The sequence below is a fragment of the Poecilia mexicana genome, unplaced genomic scaffold (assembly GCF_051168715.1).
Source record: "Poecilia mexicana isolate PSO_F unplaced genomic scaffold, ASM5116871v1 scaffold_6, whole genome shotgun sequence".
NCBI lineage: Eukaryota > Metazoa > Chordata > Actinopteri > Cyprinodontiformes > Poeciliidae > Poecilia > Poecilia mexicana.
The window spans coordinates 23,439,232-23,453,496 of NW_028263375.1; the positions used below are offsets into that span (position 1 = coordinate 23,439,232).

The window sequence follows — 14,265 nt, forward strand, 5'->3', positions numbered from 1 at the left end:
CAGCGCATTTGCATACAGACGTTGCCAAGTTAGTAAGTAGACTATTTTGTAATTCAGTTTTAGTTTGAACAGAGCTGTTACGAAACAGCCTGTTTTCTTAATCCTGTTGTGACGCGAGAAAAAAGAAATGATTCACGGTTTTCAAAATTGTTCACGTTATTTTAAAGAAAAAAAGCTTATGTGTATGTATTCAGTCAATACCAAATCAGTACTTTGAAGCGCCACCTTTACAGATGCAAGGCATTTGATGGTCTGAGTTTTCACATCTAAAGGACTAAACATTTTTGCCAATTGCTCTTTGCAAAATACCAGAAGCTCTGTCTGATTGGACAGAGTGCATACACGTTTTACCGTAGCTCTTCAGCTCGATTTACTTTGAACTTTGACACATAAGTGTGATTTCAGCAGCAGCTCTGATTATATGCTTAAAGTTAGCTTAATTAATTATAAAAACCCACATTTTATGAGGAGTGGTCTGCCAATCCTGGACTTAATCACACAATAACTTCAGTCGCATTTGTCTGGAAAGTTAGTAAACAAATCTTTATTAGGTCTTCAGAGACTTACCAAAAAAGGTTAATAACAACAACAACAAAAAATCAATCTTTCATTCTTAAACCATACAAAAACCACATTAACATCACACTTAATACCTTCAATAACTCCAGCGTCTCTTAGCGACTGCATTTTGTCGAGACGGAGAACATTTTATTAAACAAGCTTCACTCAAGCCCTCTAAGGAAGTCTGGACCGGCTACATTCCTGCAAATGTGGATGCACAGCTACATTTCGAGTGCATTACTCGACTTCTGAAGTACATGAAATAAACAAACAAACAAAAAAAAAACTTTGGCACATTTGATATTCAACCACCAGTAAAGCTGCAAGCAGAGATTTTTCTTGTGCTTCACGCATGAAGACCCGAAGAAGCTTGACCGTCGTTTCGCAGATGATCAGAAAGGAGTGGAGGAGAGAAAATGGTTTGCATTTGGCAGTGTTTGTTTTTTTTTTTTTAAGGTACAGTCACTTTGTAGGGGCTCCCCGGGACATTATCATCGCCCCATTTGACAATGACGGTATAACTGCCCTTGTCCTTGACGGTGTAGGTGACGTTGTACAGCTTGTTGCCCATGTGTTTGACGTAAACCTCCTCACACGGCGCCAGGGGTCCGTGCACGCCCACCATCAGCATGTTGGTACCTGGACAGAGAGAGGGAAAAAAAATAGAGATTTAAAGCTACCAGCTTGACTCTTTTCACAAACCTGAGAACTATAAGTTGTAGTAAGTTTTCTTATCGTTTTGGTCATTTGTTGTAAATGCTTATTAAATCGAGACAAAGTCGACACTTTCCGAAAACAAGCTCCCACGGGCAAGTGCTTCTGGTGACGTCACATAAGGCAAATGTTTATTTGTGTGTTCTTAATACATGTTTTTCCCTTTCTGCAGCTTTTTTTAAACATATTTCACCTTTTATAGATGCAACAAAACGCTTTGAGCTAAATGTGAAAACCCTTCATGGATTTCAGAAAAACCTGGAAACACTTGAGTCAAATTCCGACTCAGAAATGTAAAGTTAAAGTTTGTGCAGCTCAAATGCTCCTAAAATCGCAAATCCAGGTTGAAATCTGTCGAAAGTCACTTAATGTTTACAGATCAGCTCAATTCTTGCGCCTCTTGTGACGTCATCAACCCAAATACATACAGAGCAGATTTTATATTATTTTTCCAGTTTTCTTTTGCAAAACTGAATTTTGTAAAACCATGCAGAGGAAGTCAAAACTTTACCACTCATGTACTGAAGTGTTTTTTACTCTGACTGTATGTCAGTGAGAAGAATAACGCTCCCGGATGGCATCTTTAATGAACACGGCGGCCGTTGGTCGCCAAAGCATCCAAGCAGACGGAAATTCTTCACGCTTGGCATGTGTGGACAATTTTCCGATACTTCCTAAATTTATCCTCTCCTCACCTGCTTTGCTGCAGTCAACAGTGAAGTTATTTTTCTGCCCGACCAAAGCCTTGGACAGCCCCGCTCCACGACAAACCACCTTGCTGGCGTCGCACGTCAATTTGGCTGAGGTGGCGGAGGAAGACGAGCTGTAGGCGCCGCCGACTTTGGAGGTCTTAGTGACAGTTTCGACCAAAACGGAGGAGGTCTCATGGAGGCTGTGTCCCCCTGACAGCCGGGCGCCTGCGGGAGAGGAGAGAGAGAAAGAGGGGGAAAAAAAAAAGAGAAACCTTATCTAAAACTGTCGTGGTTTGGACACGGTTACATAACCCGCTGGGTATTGACAGCGAAACGAGGAGAGCGCAGAAGCAGCTGCACCTGGGAGAAGTTCTCACAAAAGTGAGAGAGAGTGGCCTGAAAAAAATATTTATTATGACTCAAGGATAAAATAAACTTTCACAACTTGAATCTTTTTTATTTTTTTTTTTAAATCACATTTAAAAAAAAAAAAAAAAAAACTGACGGAAATGAACTGCTACAGCCAAGAAGACTGGCAGCTTTTACCAAATAGGAGCACAGAGACACACATTACATAACGTTGTTTTTTTCCCTTTCCAGAACATCCACACTTTTTTTCAGCAGAACATTTGTCTCATTACGGTGACATTTGTCATCCACAGATCAGATGGGAGCGTGACTGTCGCGCAGACCTGTGATTTTGGCTTTGAAGGGGCTGCCCACTATGTGCTGCGGTCCGCCGTATTTGATGGTGATGAGATAGTTGCCGGGCGCCATCGGCGTGTAGGTGATCCTGTAGCCTTCTGGACACTCTCGACAGTCCATCTTCACCTTGGAAGGGCCGTCAATGTTGACCGACAGAGCGCCGGAGCCGGCGTTGCAGGTGTTGACCACGAACTCCGAAGGCACACCTGTAGGGATGGAGGGCAGGCCTTAATACGGTGGACACCCTTATCTTAAATATAGGTCCTCATTTGCTGAACGTAAACACACACCGACACGTGAGCGGTCTGTGTGTGTGTGTGTGTGTGTGTGTGCATGTGTGTGGGACGTGCCTGTGGTTCCTCCCAGCAGCCCGGCTCCGTGGGCCGTCACCATCCCAGGATCGGCGATCAGACCCGGATCGCCCACTCGCACGTTGAAGGGGCTTCCGGGAATGTGGCACCCGTTGAACTTGACGTCGATGGAGTGAACGCCGTTCTCGCGTGGAATGAAACGGATTGCGCTTTTGTCTTAAAAAGAGAAAAGAGGGAAAACAAAAGTGAAAACCACTCCTCCTGCAATGATGTTCTCCCTGTTGGTCTAAATACGATCATCCGGGTATCTCGCTCCGTACCCCCGTCCAGATCGCTGACGTAGCACTCCTCAGATGATCCGGAGGGCGTGTGAACTTTGGCGTCGACCGCACCTCGGGCCCCGTTGCGCTGCACCATGAAGGAGGCCTCCTGATTTACTTTCAAGTCCTTCTCCTAGAGGAAAAGAAAAAAAAAACAGATGAACACAACCTAAATTTACAGGCATCGTCACCAAACAAACTAATTTCGGGCATTTGATATCTAGCTGTGGAGAAGCCACACATTTCATTTTGTAGCCATCAACAAGCTTCTGGGAACAATTTTTGCTGGAAATTTGCCTGCTCTTCTCATCAGCGCTTACTTTAAAAATTGGTTTGTTTCCTGGCACGAGTCCCACTTTTAATCACGGTCCATTAATTTTCAACGGGTTTGAGCTCTGGGCTTTGAGGAGGCCATTTAGGAAGCTTAATGTAAGCCCTCCAAAGCTATTTTTGACTTGTGTTTGGGATTTTGGTCCTGTTAGAAATGCCGAGCTGCGTTCGAGTGTCAGGCACCTGACCCAAATCCTTCCCCGACCACAGAGAACTGCTCGTAATGTTCAGGATCTGCCCAGAAACCACCTAGGCTCTAGTCGAGGTGATCGAAAGCGGCTGGAACGCCAGCGTCGCCGTCCACGCTGAAGCTGACCACTTTTTCCTCACTTTCTTCTTCTACTACTTCGCAAATTATTCGCGGTCAACTGTTAACGTTTTCCTTCCTTTTCAGTAATCCTCTCACCACAAAAGCTACAATCTGGCCTGGAAGAGAAAATCCAAAGTCAATATATGTCGTTCATGTCCGTGACAACTGCATGTGAGGCTCTCGTAGGGAGCGACTGTGGCCACACCTGGAGGGGGACACAACCTGTAAAAGCTCTGAAATAGCCCAGACCGAGTTATCGGGTACGAGAGAGGCAGAAAAGAAAAAGGTTTACAGCGAAGCGTTGCCCCCTCTAAAGCGAGAACAACGGCTCCGACCGGGCCACAGACAGCCCCCTCGCTTAGGACACTTCAGCTGGCTCTTAGTGTCACTCAGATCCCTAAAAACGTTGCTTTTAGCTTTACGTTAGCAGATAAAACAAAAACGCTCCTCTGCGATGGCTGTAAACTCGTAAAGGTGTCTTTATCCGCCGCTCCGAGAGAGAGACGCGTAAAAACTGACGGCGGGCCCACATAGCACAGCTTGTATTGCCCCACATTAGCGAGGGACAGTTAATCCAGCCCTTCATCGCCAGCCAGCGTCGCAGCGTTACAGTCATGCAGACCGCTCCAACACTGGCGCTCAATTACACTTCAAGGGCAAAGAGCTACGAGACGGAAATATCCGCCACAAATCACACTCACCATCTGCTGCTCGCCTCTTATATTTTGTATATGTGTATGTTTTATGTGCTGAGAATTAATTTGATTTTTATCGCCAGCGTGTGTGTGTGTGTGTGTGTGTGTGTGTGTGTGCGTGCACCCACCTGAAGGCTCGTCACAGTGAGCCTGCGGGCCTCGTCTGACAGCGTAGCGATCGGAACGATGAACGGGCTGTCAGGGATGTGCTCGTTGTTGAATTTGATTGACACCTCGTAGTCACCTGGGGAAGCAGACATGTTATTTACTTTCACAATCAAGTGAACCGCGGGGAAGCGGAGGGAGAACAGCTGGAGAGCCGACTGGTTAGGAGACAGAAATAAACAGCCTTCCGCTGGGGGAAGTCCTCACCTGGCTCCTTCACCACGTACGAGACGCCGCAGGAGCCGTCTTTCCTGTCCTCGAAGGAGATCTCCGCCTTGCTGGGGCCTTCCACGGCGATGGAGAGCCCACCGGCGCCGGCCTCGCGGGTCCAGATGCTGAATTCGGCTGGAGCGGGCGAGACGGAGAAGAAGTGACGTCTGAAACGTCTGTCGAAAATGAAACGGCTGCACAGAATGTTACTGATGGACTCGTTTGTTCCGATGACTTCATTTCTAAAGGAGCAGCCCGTACACATTCGTTTACGCGAAGGACGCTGGATTTTGAGCGTCTGCTTCGGCTCATTTTGATAATTACGGCTCACGCCAAAATTCAGTGTCTCAGAAAAATTTAATATTGCGTAAAACCAACAAGAAAATCTTTTTATAACTTCACAAGGAGAACAAGCCATATTAGGTAACTGCGTTGTTATCTGGCCACAGGGAAAGTTAGGTGGAAGGAAAATGTGATAAAGAATTCCTATATCAGTAATGTAAAGTATCCTGTAGTATCAGAGAGTACCTGCATTCAATGCTTCCTTTGCATTACAATTTATTTATTTTTTTTCAGAAAAGTTAATTTTTTTTCTATCTTTGAGCAAGAACTAAAAGTTTGAATCGTATCACTCTTTCAAATGACTGAGCTGCACTTCTGTAAGGATCTGACATCATTTCTGTCTTACTCGGCGCTCCGGCCACGCCTCTCTCCAGGCCTGGACCTCCCGCACGGACCTTGTGGGCGCCGCCCTCGCCCATCGGCCCCACGGTGAACTGGAAGGGGCTGCCCGGCACATGCTGGCCCCTGTACTTGACGTTCACGGTGTGGGGTCCGATCTCCTGCGGGATGAAGCGGACGCTGTACGTGCTGCTTCCTCCGTCCATGATGTCCGCGTCCACCGTCTTCCCGCTGGGGCTCGTCACCTGCGCAGTCATGGCCTGCGAGCCGCTCTCGGCTGCTGCCGGGGTCACACCAAAACAGGTTAGGTCGAGGTTTTCCACACCGAACAGTGCGGCTCGATCAAAGTCCGACTCACGCTCGGGCCTGGCGGCGATGCCGGCGAAGCTGCTGAGGCTCTCCCTGCCCAGAAAGTCTCCGAACACGTCTCTGAAGGGGCTCCCTCCGCCTCCTCCTCCCACCTGGGTGCTCTCCTCCACGCGCACCTCCCTCTTGGTCTCCCCGCCGCGGGTCTTGCTGATCTCTGTGCGCTCCGTGCGAGTGTATGTGTGGCTGCTGCGGGTGAACGTCCTGGTTAGCCTCTCCTGAGCGGAAACCATCTGGAACCAGTTTCCTGCGGAAAAGAAGCGGCGGTGAGCATACGGATGGAAGTGTGCGTGCCTGTGTGTGTGTGCGGTGCTGGCCTCATTTAGTCTAAAGCGCTCCACCACCGCTCTGCGAGGGTTTTCTGGCTGTCTGATGTGCTCACCTGGGATCTTGAGGTTGAGGCCGCAAGTGCTGCCCACTGAGGCGATGGAGGAAGCCTGTCTCTTCCTGGTAATGCTCTCCTTAATCCTCCCTTCTCCGGTCACCTTCACTGTGAAAGGACTTCCTGCAGGAAACACAGAGGGGTTTTTTTATTTGAAGAAAATGTATAAGATGCTGGTCTAAGTAGTTAGTTTTGCTTTTTTTTTTTGTTCAATTTTCTTCTATTCAAACTTCTTTTCCCTTTCATTTTCACAGTATCATTTATTCCAACCTGGGATGTGCTTTTCAGCAAACTTGATGTTGACGATGTAGCTCCCAGGTTCTGTGGGGCAGTAGGTCACCCTGCACGTCCCGTCCTCCACGTCTTCGCAGTTTATGTCCACTTTGCTCGGACCCTCGATGGACAGCGCCAAACCGCCGTAGCCTTGCGCACAAACCGGAACAAGCGATCAGAGCCGTGTTTCGTCCCGACCTGCGGGCCAAATGGTCGGGACGCCGAGAGCCTACCAGCGTTCCTCGTGTCCACGAAGAATTCGGCCATTTCGAAAGTGTGCGCCTCGACCAGGCCTTTCCCGAAGGCCTTCACTCGGCTGGCTTCGCCGATCTCCGACTGGCCGACCATTATTTTGAAAGGGCTGTTGGCCACGTGCATCCCATTTTTCCTCACGCTCACCTCGTGCTCGCCGACCTCCTTCGGGGTGAAAGAGATGCCTGTTGCAAAATAATCAAAGTGAAGAAAAAAAAAAAGAATTGAAGTCAAGACAGAAAAATGACACAAAAAAAACCGGGGCATTTCCTCGTACACGACCACAAACGTCCATGAACGTCTTTGTGTTGGGATTTTATGAGACGAACCGAGGCGAGGTGGAAAATGAAAATATTAAATGGCTTTAGAATTTGGTTAGAAATAAAAATCTGAAAACACCTTCGTCCCTCCGTACTCGGTGAACAACGAGATCTCATCGGGAAGCATTTTGCCCGCCGCCGACTGAACGCTTTACAAATGCTCTGTTCTGTTTTCGTCCCTCTGAGTTTCGTTCTCACCGAGGTGTCTGTTGGGCAGCCGTTTGAGCAGGCAGGGCTCCTCGTTGCCTGACGGCGCTCTGATGCTGGCAGTCAGGGAGCTCAGATCAGTCTCCGCGATCTTCAGGGACACGTCGGCTGCCGTGCCGACGTTGAGCTGGGACGTTCTGGTGATGGCGTCGTCCCCTGACATTCGAAGGAAAAAGAAAAGAAAAGATAACTTCAGATGTTTTTCTTCCTTTTGGAATTTGGTTTACAGCCGTTCACTTTCGCGTCTGCCTGCGAGACGGACGGAGCGTTTCCTCACCAGTGATCTTAGCGGTGAAGGGGCTGCCGGGAATGTGCTTGTTGTCAAACTTCACGATGATGTTGTAGTCTCCCGGAGCCGTGGGCAGGTAGGACACGGTGCAGGTGCCGTCTTTGTTGTCCTTGCAGGTGATCTCGGCCTTAGAGGGACCCTCGACCGCAAGTGACAGACCACCTGTTTGGGGAAAAAAAGAAGAACGGGTGTGAGATTCATTATGCAAAAGCACAAAGTCTCACTAAGTGTTGTGCTCCAAGTTTCGAGATATCGAAATATCTTCAAAGAATAACTTGCAAGTAACTTTCCAGCAAGATACAGGAGCTTGTTTCAAAAAGTTATATTATATTTCATCAATATTAAGGATTTACTAGCATAAAACAAGCTCCTATTTCTTGCTGAAAATGTACTTGCAAGTTAGTTTTGTCTTTTTTTTCAAGTGCATCAGGATAAAATGTTGTGTTTTTGCAGTTTAAAACCTTAAAATCATGTAAAATGTTCTAAAAAAAAAAGGGTATGTAAAATTGCTTCACTGTCACCTTCTCCTGCGTTTTTGGTGACCACGGTGAACGTGGCAGCTCTGTTGACCATTCCGTAACTCAAACCCGGACCGTAAGCGGTCACCACTCCGCTGTTCACGGCGTCCACGAAGAACTGCAGCGGGCTTCCTGTAGAGGGCAAAAAGAAGAAAAATAACTAGTCTGCTCGTACAGTGGAACCGGGATGCCATTTATCAAATTCAAAAATCATTAAAAAAAAAAAAAAAAGCCGCAGAAAGCTGACCTGGAATGTGATTTCCATCGTATTTGATGTCCATCTCATGCAGGCCCCTCTCTGTGGGCTGGTACTTGATGGTGATGGTGCCGTCTTTGTTGTCGGTGATGTGTGGGCGGGACGTCTTGCCAGAGGGCATCCGCACCTCACCTGCAGAGTGTTTAAATATCAGCGACCTGGGGAAAAGAGAAATGTTGCAGGTTTTTAAAAGCGTTGGTCTCACCTGTGATCTCTCCCTGCTGCGGCGTGAACGGCACCAGGAAGTTAACGGGACGAAAGAGAGGATCCACGGGGTCACGGGGAACCACCGGCTCGTTTGAGGCCTGGTGACACAGAAGGACGAAACGTAAAATGTTTTTAATGTTGGAACTTGTAGCGCACGCACCTGTAGCAGCTATTTGTTACTCCTGCACTCACCACCACGTGGAAGGGGCTCTTTGGGATGTTCTCCCCCCCAAAGCGGATGGTGATCACATACTTCCCAGGTTCCGGGGCCGTGTAGTAAATGTCAAAAGTGCCGTCATGATTCTCCACCACGTCCATGTCCAGCTCCATCCCCTGCGGAGTCAGCACCTTGCAGGTCACCTTGCCTTTCCCGGCTGCCTTGGCATCCACCGTGATGACCGTGTCCTCAGAGGTCTGCAGCTTCTGAAGAGTCGCTGCGTGGGGAGGCGGACAAAGGAGGGCATTTTAAACTTTGCTTCTGAAACAAATTCAGGTAATTTAGCTGAAAAGAAAAGGATAAACTCACAAACTCCATGTCCGCCAATTGAAACTGCAAGTTAAAGGACGAAATGAATACGACGCTAAACGACTGGCTTCGAAAGCAGAAAACCGCGGCACGGCTTCGCTTACCTGTGAGGCGGCACTTGCTGGCGTCTCCCGTGGGAAGCGACTGGATCCGATACGGAGAGTAGGGAATCTCGTCTCCTCCGTACTTGATGGTGATCGTGTAAGGACCCGTGGAGTCAGGCACGTAGGACACGGTGTAGGTCCCGTCGCGGTTGTCCTGGATGGTCGCGTTCTTCGGCTTGCCCTCTGGGTCCTGTGAGCGACATGCAAAATGACGTTCGTCGGAGAAACGAGCCTGCGGCTCTGATGATCAGCGCACACGGCAGCAGAAGCTCACCAGAATCTGCACAGTGAGCAGTCCCTCTCCAGCGTCCCGGGCATCAATCGTAAACTCAACAGGCAGGCTGGCAGACACTCCTTTGGTGTCTAGACCGGGGCCGCTGGCGCGGACCTTGCTGGCATCGTGCCCAGGCTGAGACATTACCTTGAATGGGCTGTCAAAGGGGGGGCAGAGAATATAGAGCGTCTGAGACAAAAAAGAAATAAGGACAGGAAAAATTGCTGAAGCACACCTTTCTATTTTCTTTTTTATTTTAATGCAAGCAAGGGGAACTTTAATTAAGACGTATGTGAACATACAGCCCGGTTGTTCTTTTTTTTATCTATATATAAACTCATTAATTTTATGCTGAACCTGTGTGGGACTTCCTGATCTGCATATTTAACAGCTACAGTGTAGGGGCCGTCCTGCGCCGGGGTGTAGTGAACTGTGTGGGTGCCATCGCCGTTATTCTTCACACCCACCGGCTCCACGGTGCCTGCAACACACAGAAATATTGCATTCTTAATTCGCTTTACCGAGCAGAGTGTGAAAGGTTAAGAGAATAATTCAGGATGTTTAAAGTGAGGTTGTGTGGAAAGGTTACGAGCAGTTATTATCTTAGTTCCAGTAGATAACGCTTTAGCATTTTTTTTGCGTAGCAGGGATCCAGAGTCCCCGGCATCGAAGCTAACGGCCAGTCTGAAGTGGATTATTGCTTTAATTTGATCTGTTTATTGAATTGATTAAATAATTTTCTGTTTGGTTCTTTTGCAGTAGCAATATGAAAAGTGTTCAACAAATAAAGTCTGATCTGCTTGATTCGTAACGTTGGAAGTACGTGTAGGAAGTGGTGCACCACCAACTATCTTCCTATGTGAAAACTTCACACAAAAAACCGTCTCTATCAGTAATTTTCTGACAGATAAACAAAGCCTTAAAAACAAGGATGTTCAAGCGATTCACATGAATGCAAATCATTAGTATTTACACTGCCTTAGCTTGCTGTGAGAAAGTCATTCTGATTGGAAATGGTTTACATTTTTTTCTTCTTAGTAAGTGTTTCACAGGGAAGATTATTTGTGGCGTACCCCACTAGCTTCCTTTTCTTGTGTAAATAATCAGCAGATTTTGTAAATAACTTCCTGAAGTTAATGCGACAAAAGGTTCGTTACATCACCAAACTGTTACTATGGTTTTGAGATGGACAATGATTTTAGACAGTCCTATTCCACCTTTGCCTCCCCCCCCTCCGCCTTAGCTAGCTAAATGCTAGCTTTAGCATCCAAGACCAGCTAATCTGGATCTATACTAAATGAAGCAGAATGTAGGTAAGATATTGTATACTTGTCCTAATTTCTACCTGTGGGTCCGTAGAGTTTGACATCCAGTGGCGCCTGTCCAGCCTGGGTGCAGTCTACTGTGAAAGTCTGAGGAACGTGGGCCCTCACTCCAGCGCCCAGTCCTGGACCGGAGCATTTCACCTTGCTTGGATCCACCGGGTCCTTCACCGGCACACGGAACGGACTGCCGGGGATCGGCTGGCCTCCGTAGTTGATATTTACGTCATAGTCTCCAGGAGTGAAGGGCACGTACTCAACGCTGCAGCTGCCATCTTTGTTGTCCTTGCAGGATATTTTGGCCTCTGAGGCTCCCTCGATTGTCAGACCCAGGCCTCCTGTGCCGGCACCCCTGAGGGAGAGAAGCCGACACATTTCCTTCTTCTTTTCTCTATCACATGTCCTTGTTTCCTTTCTAAATGCAGATTCTAACTCTAGTCCACTAAGGAAACAAATGCATCCATGATTGTAACTGGCTTACAAGTAAGTAGCTTGTAACGAACTTGTATCTTTGTTAATTGTAACTAACATGCCAGTTAGTTACAATAAACTTGTAACTAACTATTTTATACTTGTTTCATTGAGCATAACACAAGCTCACTAAAAGATTTAGCATCCAAGACCAGATACAACAAGCTCAATAAGAGTTTTTTTTAAGGAATTACTGACTTAAAACAAGCTACTATGTCCTGCTGAAAAGTTACTTGTGAGTTAGTTTTGTCTTATTTCAAATGCACTAAGATGTATGCACTAGAAGTAGGGCTGTTGTAAACGAATATTTTAGTAATCGAGTAATCTATCGATTATTCTTACGATTAATCGAGTAATCGGATTTAAAAAAATTATAAAATGAAATATTGGTAAATCTGGCATAATACCGGTGTTACTATCAGATATCAGTATCAGTCCAATTTTTCACATTTGAGCATCCCTAACAGTTGCTTTTTTGTAGTTTAGAAAACTAACCTGTAACAATAATAGCTCACTTTCTAAGTTAACCAGAAGAAAAGTTATAGAAAAATCTGAAATTATATTGAATTTAATAACAAAGAGGCAGGCTCACAAATATGCTTATAAAAAATGTCTACAATCCAGCTTTTAGTTTATGTATTCATCTTCAGTGAGTTTAATAGATTAATTAAACTCACCTTGCCACCTAACCTGTCACGCTTTGGGTTTGAAAATACGGGAAATGCCGCCTGGAGTGGGAGGAGAGGGCGAATGTACGAACATGGGGTGGAGGGGAGGAAATAGACCAGCGGACTGACGAACCGTTAGACCGGGGGACGAACACGGGGGAAGCAATACGGGATATTTACGACACCTTCACTGGTCACACTCAGAAACTCATCTACCAGCCATGTACGATGCGCTCCGCCACCCGTTTCTTCAGACCGGGATATGAAATTTATTGTGCGGTTCGTCGGTAAAGCTACATTTACACGGTAAGCATCAGCTACTCAGCTGCCCCCCCTGTTCAGGCTATCCGCTCACCTCAGCGCTCTTCCCGCCGTTCGCTTTCAACCAGCAGCCCCGGAGGAGAAATGCTGCCGTACTCCAGGCATTCCCCAGTCATTTTAAGGATGCTTATTGGTTCCCCAAAAACGATAAAAAGTCGGGCATTATCATCAATCAATAAAATCCCCACGGGCCAATCTTGAAGATTGGACTTTATGCCGCTGAGACTTAGCTTTTGTCAACAACTCAGAGGCGGAAGTGAGAGCTCCGCGCAACGCAAATGAAGTCCCGGCAGGAACATGGTGCGCTAACTAATAAAACATAAATTAACAAAGCTTCGAGGCAGGTAAATTTTCCTCGAGGAATTTTAGTAATCGAGGTACTCGAATCATTCGAGGAATCGTTTCAGCCCTAACTAGAAGGTAAAAAATACTTGGTAGGATTTTGTGTTTTTGCAGTGAAGATCTTACCAAAACAGGTTTCCACCTTATGATTATACTCTTTATAATATACCATATATTTGTAATGCTTTATCTATCTTGTGTTGCTACTGATTATATATTGTTTTCACAGTAATACATTATAGATCCCAGAGAAACTCCTTCCTGTTTTGTTGTGGGCTGTTTAATATAGATGAAAATATTATATTATTTCCCCTTTGTGTGATTAAACGTTACCTGGTTTCCACGGTGAAACAGTTGGGCCTGTTGGTTATTCCTCCCTCCAGACCCGGTCCAAACGCACGCACACGGGTCGGATCGCACCCTTCCACCACAAACACTCTGAAGGGGCTCTTAGGAGCGGGCGCGCCGTCGTACAGGACCTCAATCAGATGCATACCTGCGCACGCAAAAAAAAGAAAAAAAAATCCCAACAACATTCTCATAAACAGGCAAAAATACTCATTTGTTGCACTCTCGCTTGTAATTATAGGCCAGCGAAAACTCCCTTTTAGGGAGCTGAACATCTGTTTATTTATAAAAGACGCTATCTAGAGTGCAGACGCTCGGGTGAACATACAAGGCGTTACATCTGTTCCCTATTCATTATTCTGTTACAACATTTTTCTGACAGAGTGCTCTCAGTAGGCCTATAAGGCAGATTCCCAACCACACGGCTACAGTATTAGAAGATGTCTGGTGAAACGAGAAGTGCTCTGTGATCTCTTAGCTTTGTGTTATAGGTCTCTATTAATATCCCCCTCTGTCATTCCCTGTGTGCAGGCAGCCTTCAGCACACATACCTGCCTGGTTAAGAGCTTCTGCTCCACAGCACACTATTTATAAAGCAGAGCCTGTCTGCCTGATCTCTGTCCCTCACATCATTGCTTGACTGCATCATTCTGTATTTATACCCCACACCTTGCTCACTCCGTCTTTATTCCCCGAACGGCACCTAAATCAAGAACCTGTTAGTGCTTTTTCTGTCTGTCTGTGTGAGCTCTTTCCCTGTCCAGGTAAAATCCTCTGCGTTACGTGGAATGCTTAACACGTTTCTAATCAACGCGGTTAGATTAAGCGTATTGAAGAGTCACGTCTTCTCTCTCTGCTCTCACCGTCCTCGAAGGCCGTGTACTCCACTCTGTAAGTGCCGTCTCCCTTGTCAGTGATGTAGGTGTCCGTGTTGGCGCCAGAAGGGTTGACAACGCGAACCTTCACGCGGTTGCCTCCAGCCTTGCTGAGGGCACGCGCATCCACAATGAAGTGGGTTGTGACTTCCCTGAGGACCCCTTGAAACACAAAAGCACTTCTGGTGATTTGCCGCTCTGCATCAAATGGGCTCAATAACGCCAAGTCATCACGCGCCCTTACTCATAT

General features: G+C 46.7%; 1 protein-coding gene across 4 annotated transcripts in view; it reads right to left on the reverse strand.

Moving 5' to 3' along the window:
• Positions 1-516: 516 nt before the first annotated feature.
• The window catches only part of LOC106916484 (filamin-C-like), a 29,279-nt gene continuing 15,530 nt past the window's right edge, over positions 517-14,265 (reverse strand). For 2 of the 4 annotated variants that reach the window (XM_088006446.1, XM_088006444.1), the window contains 25 exons: positions 14,004-14,177; positions 13,126-13,288; positions 11,014-11,342; positions 10,026-10,149; positions 9,669-9,825; positions 9,395-9,584; positions 9,291-9,314; positions 8,957-9,198; positions 8,763-8,862; positions 8,549-8,689; positions 8,305-8,433; positions 7,772-7,945; positions 7,486-7,650; positions 6,949-7,152; positions 6,713-6,865; positions 6,443-6,565; positions 6,053-6,307; positions 5,702-5,971; positions 5,011-5,148; positions 4,767-4,882; positions 3,304-3,436; positions 3,023-3,199; positions 2,660-2,878; positions 1,971-2,192; positions 517-1,200 (listed from right to left, as the gene is read on the reverse strand). In XM_088006446.1, the coding sequence (XP_087862572.1) occupies positions 1,013-1,200; positions 1,971-2,192; positions 2,660-2,878; positions 3,023-3,199; positions 3,304-3,436; positions 4,767-4,882; positions 5,011-5,148; positions 5,702-5,971; positions 6,053-6,307; positions 6,443-6,565; positions 6,713-6,865; positions 6,949-7,152; positions 7,486-7,650; positions 7,772-7,945; positions 8,305-8,433; positions 8,549-8,689; positions 8,763-8,862; positions 8,957-9,198; positions 9,291-9,314; positions 9,395-9,584; positions 9,669-9,825; positions 10,026-10,149; positions 11,014-11,342; positions 13,126-13,288; positions 14,004-14,177 (4,310 nt within the window). In that variant the 3' untranslated portion in view covers positions 517-1,012. Of the gene's footprint in view, positions 1,201-1,970; positions 2,193-2,659; positions 2,879-3,022; positions 3,200-3,303; positions 3,437-4,766; positions 4,883-5,010; positions 5,149-5,701; positions 5,975-6,052; positions 6,308-6,442; positions 6,566-6,712; positions 6,866-6,948; positions 7,153-7,485; positions 7,651-7,771; positions 7,946-8,304; positions 8,434-8,548; positions 8,690-8,762; positions 8,863-8,956; positions 9,199-9,290; positions 9,315-9,394; positions 9,585-9,668; positions 9,826-10,025; positions 10,150-11,013; positions 11,343-13,125; positions 13,289-14,003; positions 14,178-14,265 lie in introns of all 4 variants that reach the window. The other 2 variants (XM_088006445.1, XM_014984811.2) reach the window with 1 other exon arrangement.